The following is an 11466-nucleotide window of genomic DNA, read 5'->3' as shown; positions in this document are numbered from 1 at the left end:
TAAACCAGGGAGAACATATCTTGAAATAAATCGTTTCATATATCAATACAACTGTTACCATATACAATTTAACACTTACTTGTTACTTGTGCTAATTTTTTAACAATACACGATTGGTCATTGATATGAAAATTCACGAAGCAACCAACATTAAAGTTCCAAACTTAAATTTAATTTGCTAGAATTAATCGTATCACACACCTTACTGCCCTATGCCCCCGACTTGCATATATTTGCAATGGGAAAAAATCCCCCTACTTTCATGTATTTGCTATGTCGGTTTCCTCCAGGCAGCTTGGTTTAGATGTCTGTGTTAGGGACCCGCCGCATGTGTCGTCAATTTCGACCAATCAGAAGTGAGTATTTCTGTTAGGATAGGGATTGAGATTTTTCAATTGTTCGATAGTTAGTTTCATGACATTTATTATTTTCTTCAATATAACAAATTGTTATGGAGTACCGAAATCGATTGACGCAAAAATTTCATCAATCCATCATGAAATGACTGAGCAATAAGCGTTTGAATTTGGACAATTTTAACGATGTACTCGATTTTTGATGTTCAATTTGTACCCCAATATGTTCCCGAAAGACGTAATCCTACGTCAAAACACTTGTTTGTAAAACATTTGGCCGAATAATCCGGAAAACAGTATATTGAATTGCATGAAACTGTATTTAGGTTTTGTAAAACATGAGTTTCCAACGATATAATTGAAGTTCTTCTCAACATGTCCGTACTACCCCCACTTCCCCTACTAAATCAAGCGCCAGCGCACAGTGGGGCCGTTCTGAAAAAAAACTGTCAAAAATCTTTTCTCGTCTTACCTTACATTTTAGAGGTTGGGTGTCTTCAGAAAAGTTGTTCAGAATGTTGATTCAGATAATTTGACGGTTTCATTTAAACTCTTACTAATTTACAGTAAAAAATAAAAAAAAAACAAACTTTTTATTTTTTTTTTTTTTTTTTTATCTGTATTATAGTGATTTTCAACTCATTTGGCTGGTTCGTCACTTTTTACTTCCATTTTTGGAAGAATGTCGGGAGTGAGAATTGAACTCGTGACCTTCAGCGTGAGAGGCATGGATGTTACCACTACGCCAGATCGCCTCCACAACTTTTTATACTTACTAGATATTTGAGTTATGTCTTCAGCTGTCACATTGTAGAACTATAAATTTCTTGAAACTTTGTTGAAGATACATAATATCTGTCTATCAGTTTTCCGAGATTTAACTGTTTTTCTGGGGAGACTATTTCAAAATTGGTTTTTGACGTAGAACTACGTCTTCCATTAAGGGTGCCAAATCAGAAAAAAGATCACGTTTTTATGAAATAAAGTTATCGTTATTAACTATTTTTGCCGCGAATGAATTTTGACGATTTATATACCAAATGAATCGGAAATTCCCTAAGATTTGTTTGATATGCTATACATTACAATCCAATAGCCTATTCTTCTTCTTGAATGGCGTTAACGTTCCCTGTGGAACTTTTGCCGTCTCAACATATGCATTAACTAGCGTCATTCATTAATACTTAGTTGAGATTTCTTAAGCCAAATAACACGCCTTGAATGTATTCCGAGGGGCAAGCTCTAGAATACGCGTGACCACAGTGCAAGTCGGAGGAAATTTCTTTGACGAAAAATCCTCCGGCCAGAACGGGAATCGAACCCGAACACCCGGCATGATAATGTGAGACGCTAACCACTCGGCCACGAGTGCACATCCAATAGCCTGTATATGCTTCGAATTGATGAAAATTGGAAGCATTCCCATTTCCTCATACATTTGTTCTGTCCATTTGTGTGCTTTCCCGAACAGAGCAGTCTATAACGAGCAACTTATCGAGGAGTCGAATGCCTTTTTCAAGGCAATGGGGGTGGAGGAGTAATATGATGGATAAAGTTCTCCAAGGATCGATATATGGATATTTGTGTGCGTACGTGCGTGCTTCATAACCTGTACGTAAAAATAATGCACCTTCGCTACGCTGAACCCATTTGTATCTGCTTCCATGTGCATTGGCTCTGTAACGATGCAACAATCGCCTAATTTGTTATGCTATGATTGACGATTGTTTTGTGTTGCAAATTATGCAGTCGTAATGATAAATATAAACAAGAAGGAGAGATAGCGAGAGGGAAATATTCAGCCTTTCCCCAAGCAGTTAACATTGTTTGTTTTCGGTCATTAATGCATTGAACTGACGCTATGGTGAAGCAGGTGTTAAGGTTGTGCAACAAAAAATTATTTGGGGAAAACCAAGTTATTCAATATGTTATATTAAGATATTAATCTATTTGGGCTTGCGTGCCAGTCGCAAAACTGCTTACAACTAGGATTGCATTTGCGCTAATCTTCATCATAATGAAGCAGTGCTACTCTTTTCGAGGTTGTTGAGATTAACCGATAGAGTTTATTTCGTTTATTTAGTCACCAAGAAAGTTAATGTCGTTCTGGAATTTTGTATGTGTATGGTTTTGCGTATGGTTTGTATGGTTTTGTATGGTTAGAATGGTCATTTTAAAATTTTCATGGCATTATAAAATAATATCCGCAGTTATGAACAAACGACTTGAATTAAACCACAGCGTAGTTCTACGTCAACAATGCGGTCGTGTCTTGAACACAACCTCCTATAATTTTTTAACTTAAGTTATACCTAAGTTATACCACAAAGTTTAAGATAACATTAAAATACATGACATTGCTCAAGGCACTATTAGTGTTAAATGACACCATTGCGATGTACAGAGGTTACAAAGTAAAAATATGTCACTTTTATTCATTTCATTATTCAAAAATGTGCACGTCTGTACGTTATTTTACTCAACTCATTTCGTTCATTAGGGTTTGGAGTATACGGCAAACTACTCTCGGGAACTCTCGGGAACATCACTTTTTTACAGCGCAATTTACTCAATATTTTTAAAAAATATATCAAACAGAACACTGCTAAAATTCTGAAAAAAATCACACAAAACTGTAAAAGGCGTATGAACACATTCTAAACCTTCAAAATTCAACTTACAAAGAGGTCAGGATGGTTTTTGTAAAATTTCTTATGACATCCGACCCTCTGATAAGCAGCTTGCGAAAACGAAAATCGAAAAAGGTCCAATTGCTATCACCAACTGCAAAAGCCCCCCAACCTTTAAAATGTAAGGTAAGACGAGAAAAGATTTTGAACCGTCTTTTTTAAGAACAACCCCACTGTGCGGCGCGACGAATTCATTTCGCCGACAAAAAACTGGCCTCAGTAGTCACTGATTAGCAGAATATCACTCTCACGCTACTGGAGGAGTAACGAAACGGAACGTTAAATTTACGTATAATATTTTTTCTTATCAATCACTAGAAAAGAATGATTCCTCAATTTGTGTTCTATTTGCTCATAGCGAAACGAGAAAACCCAGCATAAAACCAAGAAAACGTCACATCATGTGGGTTTTACCGAAGCAATCAAACCAAAGTTGCTTCTCGACCGTGAGGTTGTTAAACTTAGTATAATGTGTAGCTTAATGATGGTTTTGACTTAGAAAGCAAGATGTAACGTTGTTATCAGTCGCCGAGTTGATCGAAGGTTTCTCTGATTGGGCTTTTATGTGTGTATCCCATTGATTTGATTCACGTTTTGTAACAATATTTTTAATTTGAATTTGTAGCATTCGCCGTATGTTCAAAGTTTAAAAATAATCAAAGAGATTCGGATCAAATACCACTGATTTTCCCCGATTAATTTGGCTTGTTACTCTATAATGAGATTCAGTCACTCAACTCACTCAGAAGTTATGTTCCGTATGTTCTCTTTGGGGACACCCCCAAGATAACATTATCATCTGTTTAAAGTGCCAGAGTTAGTGTTCTGGTTATGTTTGTTTTCTCGCAATTGAGACAAGTATATGAATTCTTCCCATAATAATGCCTTTGTTCATGATTTCCTTTATGAATCCAGCTTATTCCTTCTGCTCACTGTTATGATGACACGTCTGTATTTCCCAGGCCGTATCCTTCCTCTCCAAAGAGCGTCACTCGGCTCGGTCAGCTATTCGATTGGTCGGATGCTAAAGTTGGAACCATACCCACCGCGCCGGATGCCGGTGACTCATATTCTCCTGTGCAAATGCCGGTGACCCACTTGGCATCGAGCCTACTATTCCGAAAAGGAGCCCTTTTTTTGTTGTTGCTCCATTCCCGGCCCCGGTTCTGTGCCACCGTGGAGCCTTCGGTAGCTTTTCATTTGCCATGGAGAGGACTTTGCAATTACTTTTCTGGAGCACGAGTAAATAGGCTGTCCGTGCTGTCCTTTGCCTTTGCAGCCCAGGGCTAGAGCTGACATTCATCATGATGAGCCCATGCTACCTTTCGATGGGAGCTATTTTCACAGATTATTTGCGTTGCCTCTTCTGGGCAACGATATCCTCGAACAGGTCGTAAATTTCTGCCCTCACGCGCTTCTGAGGGGCTGCCTCCGTCCCATCGCCATTGCAGTCGAACACTTGTATCTGATTGTTTTGCTCTATGCTCGAGCAATGTGACAATATTCATAATGTCCCTTTAGTGCCATTTTCATGGCAATTCCCATTGCTGGTGGAAAAGTTGGTCCAATTTCGAGTCAGAGAGCATTGCTTTTGTGTTGTGTTCTGTATCGCAAGTCGAAGCATCTTGTGTGAGAGTGCCAAAACGATTAGAAACTTTCGAACATGCTGAGGATTCTTCAATCCAGCTTCGACGCAAACAGCTTCGTACAAGTCCAGTGGGAAACATTTGGTTTATGTTGTGAAAATACTTGCCAACAAAAACTACACGACGAGAAGGTGTAAATGAAGTGATTAAATGATGTGATTTGTCCATGTTCTCCGAATTGAACCACGTAATGTGATGAGAATCAAATCATTCTAATGCTTCTCTTATTCTACAAAATACAGAACTCGGTGGATCTGATCAAAACCATCTTCGTGCCATAAACTGACGTAAAATAAGTGTCAAAATAAAAGGGAAATATTTCTCTGTCTCGTTTTGGGGTAAAACTTTCCCATCATGATTTCGCTCGGATCAGTGAGGATATTGAAGACGGGGGAAAACTTTCACGTGCGTGGCCATATTTTGCCCGCTTTTCTCTCCCGTCCTTGGCCACCCAAACAGCGAGTTTCGATCTTCGACCAACTGCTCTAAATACATGCAGCGTTGTGGAAAACTGGAAAACAATTTGCTAAACTCTCCTAACCAACGGGACATTCCGAAGCGGGAAACCGCTGCCGGTGCCATTTGGGTAGTGTTTTTATCGGATGAACGACGCTGTTTGGCGAAAAATACCAGCAAAACTATATTTCCACACATCCGGATGGTCGGATGGGATCCTGAACAGCTGAATTAATTCACTTATCTCAACCACCCAAAGTTGTTGGAATACTAGTCTCGGCTGGTGCTCCCTCCTGCAGCAGACGACAAAATTGCTTCCAAGTGATATCTCCCGAGTGTAAACTATTACAATCAAAAAGTTGCTCCTTTCGGCACGGCTTCCATCATCCAGAGGAGACCACACAGTCAATCAGTGACACCGTCATTCTCGTTGTCGTCTACAGCAACGAGACCTCAGGTCTTTGGCAGTTTCCGATGTTCCAAACACAATGGCAGGGGACCGAAAGTTTTCACGCGCTAGCCCACAACGAACAAAACGCTGGGAAAAGTTGTTCGAAATCAATTTTGAGAATGAGTAGGGGTAGTGAGGGCAAATTGGTCACCTGCTTGTTTGGTAGTATAACTATTGACAATTGAAACCGTATTGATAGTCACCTTATGTTTGAAGAATTTAATGATTTTTGAGTCACCCTGTACTTTAGTAGAGCTGCCAAAATGTCAAAATTTAAATAAAAACGAAAATTGCTCTCCACATAGCCATTGGGCCGTAGTTCTGTGCGCATGGTATCTAATGAATTTCACGTGAAATTTAGAATATCAAATCTGATATGTTGGACAAATCATCAGTTTATACAACTGTTCACCTATTCTGGGAGAGGTGAACAGATATTTTGCTCAATCTCAGCGTTTAATTAGCATAGAAATCACTTTGATGTTTGGGGGCAAAGTGGTCATAGGTGAATAACGTCTTACCATGTTCTTTTTACTAAAGCTGATATACCTCATCACATTCTGCTTTTGAAGAGGTTTCTTTTGTGGCATTGACCCTGGAAAAATATGCGGCTCCAATTAAACGAAGCCTTATTATGCGGAAGGTTATGTGTTTCATACTACATTTTTGTATGCATTTGAAAAATTGAATTGAGACTCTAGATGAATAGGCCAAGCTTATTTCATACATGTACCTACGATATCAAGTATGATTTGAACAAATTTGGACGGAAAAACGCATAAATCTATCCCATTTAGCTTAATATGTGCGAGTGACCACTTTACCTCCAAGCGAAAAAAAATTCCGATTTTTCACCTTTTGTTCTAATGATGAAAAAATTACCATTTGAATTTTTATAGTAAAAGCCGAATGTTATCTTGAACAACAATAAGTTCAATTATAATATTTTCGAAAAACGGGAATTGAAGCGGTATGTGGACACTGGAAATGGGCATACCCAAGTAACCATAAGCATTAACGTATAGCTCTATTATAGCACTAATTCAGCATCTCTAATACCAAATTGCAGTATATCTGCCTTTTTGATGCTTATAGGCCTTATATCAACATCATTAATGCATATAAACATTAATGAAAATAATCATTAATGAAAGCCATATATGCGCATTTAGTGCTACCATATATAGTGCTGACAAATATTAGGATAAAACATTAATGCCTACTAATGGATGCCCTATATGCGCATTTAATGCTACCATTTTTTCCAGACCCACACATACATGATCTTTTTGAGCAGGTATCTGAACGGGGTTATTGAAATAGGACTATTTTCCATTCATTTATATGTATCAACAGTGGTCCAGATAGCAAAGACACAACAGAGAAATATACATGTTGCAGAAGTACCTCGGCTCGAATCTCGTAAGGTAATTTTCATATAACAATTATTTCTCATTCCAAACAGTGCGCCGTAAATCTAAGTAAATGTGGGCCCATTGTTTATGTTTATTTTTTTCATTTTTCGTTGAGTCCCGATAGATCCGATGACTTTTTCCTATAAAAAAAAACGAATCAAAAAATAATTGCTTAGTAAAGGATGCCATCACAAGTGACGTTTTCAGTTAGCCCTAAGTAAGCTTTAGTAATGCTTATTTAAGGCTGTAACTGAAGCATTTATATTTCGCCTTTTTAGCATTATATCCACCCTATATTGGTTCATAGAGTGTAATAAGCATTTATTCAGTATTCTATATGTGGATACAGTGCTGATTTAAGACCATTTTTTAGTGCTTACTGTTTACCTGGGTATTCCTTAGGGTGACCACTATGCTCCCACTTTCCCTACCTCGCTGATGTTCCTCGGGCGGAGACTATGGTTTTTGGTGGCCGCCCCGTTAAGTTTGTTGGATGTTGCAAACGGATTCTGATGTAGGTTTCGTTAATACGACGTAAAAAATTGAGTGTTGTAGTGGGATCATTTTGGAAATTTCGATACTTCTTCGAGCTTAATTCATCTCAGATCATTGTTCAGTGTATTTTGCGAGATGGTAGATGCCTTTGTTGCTTATCGATGCTCGAAAAATTGGTTTTGAAATTTCGTATCCATTCGAGATAGCACCGACACCTGGTTTGTGTTTCACTGACAGGAAAAATGCGTTGTTACTTTTTGTAGATGCCTCGTGTTTGTTTTCGGAAGACAAAGCACCAGAGTTAGACTAATGAAACAGCCAAAACCAACGTTGAACCGGGCATGTCAACTAAAAAGCATGGCTGAGCTCATGGGCAGTGTTGCCACAAACCAGAGGGGTCAAAAATCTTTCTCATTTGTACCAAAAATCTGTACCATCGAAAATTTTCGTTGCAGAGAAAAAATAATTTGTTAGCATTAAAGACATAATCATTTATTTACTACATATACTCCACTGACATTTGCAAGTCATTCGTGTGTTTGATGATGCCTATAAATCGCTCGACAGTATCCCAGGAGCAGGGCTTGGAAATATTGAGCTTATTAAATAATATTGAAAATAAATTTTTATCAGTGTAACGCGTTCATTTCTCTTGTCGATAATGCTGTCATTCATCCGACGTCAAACAAATTTACTACTGTGTTCATTCATATTCATTCTGTTGTATCTGAGCTTTCTTTAAAGCTCGAGTCATGTGACTTCATTTTTTTTCATTCATTGCCATTGAATTGTCAGGAATTTTGTGACCGTTCATTCTCAATATCCTGACAAGTTTGTGATTTTTTCATTGATACAGTGTTTATTGATTATTTAGTGACATATTCTGTTAATTTATACCGTTATTTCTGAAGTTACTCCGAAATGGCAACCAAAATCAGTGGTTCAAATGGAAATGCCAACAAGAGAGCGTGATCTGCACGCACATTTACAGAAATCGCTAAAGACTACATTGGCTTGGACGGGGAGTAAGCATTTTGCAAAATCGATCCGACTAGCGAATGCAAACTTCGTCAACCAAAGCTGGATGTTGGCAATTTCATCCGCCATTTCCGATCGCAACACCCGGAATTATCTACCGAATACGGTTTGCTGAAGGAGTTCGATTCGTCTGCGAAGAAAGCTCGACTTATCCCCAAGCGTCTGGTTCCAGTTGATCATCAACTATTAGTTGAGTATGTGATCAAAATGATCGCTAACCGGAATCTTCCCATTTCGTTCGTCGATTGGGATGAAACAAAACTACTTCTGGATCGATTGTCCGAGGCTGTTGGACCAGGAATTTCATTCAATGGGAAGATAGCTAAGAATCATCTGCAAGCAGCTGTGGGAAAAGTGAAAAGTGCGATAGCTGACGAGATGAAAAATAAGCTTATCTCGATTAAGCTCGACTCCGCAAGTCGCCATAACCGCCACGTATTGTGCATAAATGCTCAATATTGCATACGCGACGAGATTGTCATTCGGACCTTGGGTAAGATTTAGTTTGAGTAGCTATGTAAAACCGTTAATGAAAAGCTTCATATTATAGGTATACTTGAAATCAAAGAGAGTCAGACTGCCAACTTACTGAAACAAAAAATAATGAATACGTTGACAAGCTACGGAATGACCCTCGACCAAGTATTTTCAATGGTAGTAGATAACGGTGCTAATATGTTGGCAGCCGTCAGAAAACTGAAGGAGGAATTGGTCATGTTGTCTTTGCGAGAAGATGATGATAGCGAAAAAAATTTCGAGTCAAACGACACACTTACGGCCAGCCTGTGCGAGGTGTTCAGAGAGCGATTAAATCTCATCAGGTGTGCGGCATACACGTTGCAGCTAGCTGTTTTGGACGTAGTAAATAAAAGCAATGACTCTATTAAGGAAATAACGGAAATAGCGAAAAAATGCAAAAACGTCAAATACACGACAAATTTCGGTCATCACAATGCCACTTACCCGCCAACTTGGTGCCAGACGCGGTGGGGCGGTTTTATATAATGGTAAGCAGCTTCCTGAAGCAGAAACAGTTTTTCGAACAGTTGGCTGAACAATTTGCAGAACTAGGTAATATCAGGTTTTCTGATGAAATATAATATTTTTGATTTACCAGCAATATTTTATTCGTTACAGATCTCTCAAGCCACTGGGAGTTTATTGAAAGTTATGCAGAAGCATTCAAGCCAGTGTACATATGCTCTCAAAATCTGCAGAGTTCACACGTATCGCTTTCAGATTTTTATATAGCATGGTTGATTGCTATAGGCGAAGTTCGTCGATTACATAAAAATCCGTTGGCTATGAAACTCTATGAAACTCTTCAGAGCAGGCTTTCCAAGCTATGACTGTCTCAATCTTTCAGAATGGCCCTGTACTTGGATCCAAGACTGAATTTTGTCAATTCAGCTATTTTCAACGGCAAAGAAAAGGAGGTTATTCAGGTATGTCAAATTGAAAAATAAATTATTTCCAAAATTGTACTGATGCATTCGATTATTCTAGGGTTTCATCACAGAAACTTGGAACCACATATGTCGACTCAATAATACTGACGATAATGCTGCCTCTTCGACTACTACGTCTTCATCATCTGATGCCATGGATGCAAGCGATGGCTACATCACCGAGCTTTTCGGGGGTTCAATTGCTGCTGAAATAGACACAAATCAATCAGCATTCAAACTTCAGCTCAAAGCGCTGGATATCGAGCCTCGCCAGAAGCATAACTTCGATGTTTGGAAACATTGGATCAAAAGAAAGAGTTCGCATCCTGAACTTTACGCAGTGGCCAAGGTTGAATTTGCTACTCCTTCTAGTCAGGTATCAGTGGAAAGGGCATTTAGCGCACTCGCACTGGTGCTCTCTAACCAGAGAACATGCTTGAAGGAAGAGACTCTGGCCAATATTATGATCATCAAACTGAATAAAGACGCCTTCGATCAGATACTGCCAATACTATATAAATGGAAGGATGTCGCCACCTTGGTGGCTACTGAGCCATTGCAGATTCGAATGCTTCGATTTTTCCTACGTAAAATGAAAATAAAATAAATTTATATTTTTTTAGCCATTTCTCAAATATTTTTATTTCAACTGTAGCTGAATCCACTTTTTGTTTAGTTACGCAATCTTGCACCCCTTGTCTTTCTTAATTTAATTTGAATCCAAATCCAGGAGTACCGTTCCTAATACATATTGTTAAAAATATTCCCCACGGATGACGTTCGCTTCATGTTGGGAAATGCTCTCACGAAATCTTCCATCTGAACAATCGTCTTATCGATGAACCTATCAAACGGGAAACCCATATGTCAGCAGACGTGAGCCGACGATTCACTGCCACTCTCCCATTGGTAACTTGCACCGAAACGTCTCCAATTGTTACACCAGGGAATCCCAGTTCTTGCTTAGTATCGAGTGTAAGCCCTTTTTTGTATTGCTCGAATAGATCATCGATAAACTGATGTAGTCGATAGAAAATGGGATCACGAATCGCTGTCGATAATTCACCGATCCCCCCAGGTCCTTCCAGGTACAAAATGTCTGGATCATGAGCGAATCCTAACAAATTATGCAACATCGAATGGATATTTCCATAGTATGGTATATTCACAGATAGAATAGAGTAGACTAGATTTTCCATTAGATTTCCGAGGATGTCTATACCGTTACTATCTTCGAGAGGGAGGCGCTCACCATCCGGCTGAAATGAGAAATACTGAAACATATATCCAAATTAACGATTAACGTTTAATACCTCAACTACTGTTCGTGATTGGACTGCATCCATAAATCAATTTTCAATTTCCAAAATTGTTTCAACTGCATCAGCTGGTCTATTTACGTGCAGTAATCAAGTTTTTTATAGAACATTTTTTATCAAAAATATCGAAATGCTTACGCTTAGCGATGTAT

The 11466-nt window shown here is 38.7% G+C and overlaps 2 protein-coding genes across 6 annotated transcripts in view; one reads left to right on the top strand and one right to left on the bottom strand.

Annotated features, from left to right (window-relative positions):
• LOC129771009 (uncharacterized) overlaps positions 1 to 11466 on the top strand; it is a 493902-nt gene that overhangs the window by 178507 nt on the left and 303929 nt on the right. The window lies entirely within an intron of this gene.
• On the bottom strand, positions 10688 to 11445 carry LOC129771013 (phenoloxidase subunit 1-like). Its single transcript, XM_055774244.1, has 2 exons — positions 11309 to 11445; positions 10688 to 11254 (listed from the first exon to the last, which is right to left on the bottom strand). The coding sequence occupies exons 1-2, from the start codon at positions 11339 to 11341 to the stop codon at positions 10799 to 10801; spliced, it is 489 nt and encodes a 162-aa protein (XP_055630219.1). The 5' UTR covers positions 11342 to 11445; the 3' UTR covers positions 10688 to 10798.

This window comes from Toxorhynchites rutilus, chromosome 2 (assembly GCF_029784135.1).
Source record: "Toxorhynchites rutilus septentrionalis strain SRP chromosome 2, ASM2978413v1, whole genome shotgun sequence".
Lineage (NCBI taxonomy): Eukaryota > Metazoa > Arthropoda > Insecta > Diptera > Culicidae > Toxorhynchites > Toxorhynchites rutilus.
The sequence above is the reverse complement of the archived record's forward strand: the minus strand, read 5'-3'. Positions and strand labels throughout refer to the sequence as shown.

What these genes read in the sequence shown, in the direction of transcription:
- LOC129771013 (XM_055774244.1), bottom strand. Translation starts at nt 11,341, where the DNA reads ATGGATGCAGTCCAATCACGAACAGTAGTTGAG. An exon ending in AATCACGAACAGTAGTTGAG is followed by an intron (nt 11,255 to 11,308) that starts GTATTAAACGTT and finishes TTCTCATTTCAG; the next exon opens with CCGGATGGTGAGCGCCTCCC.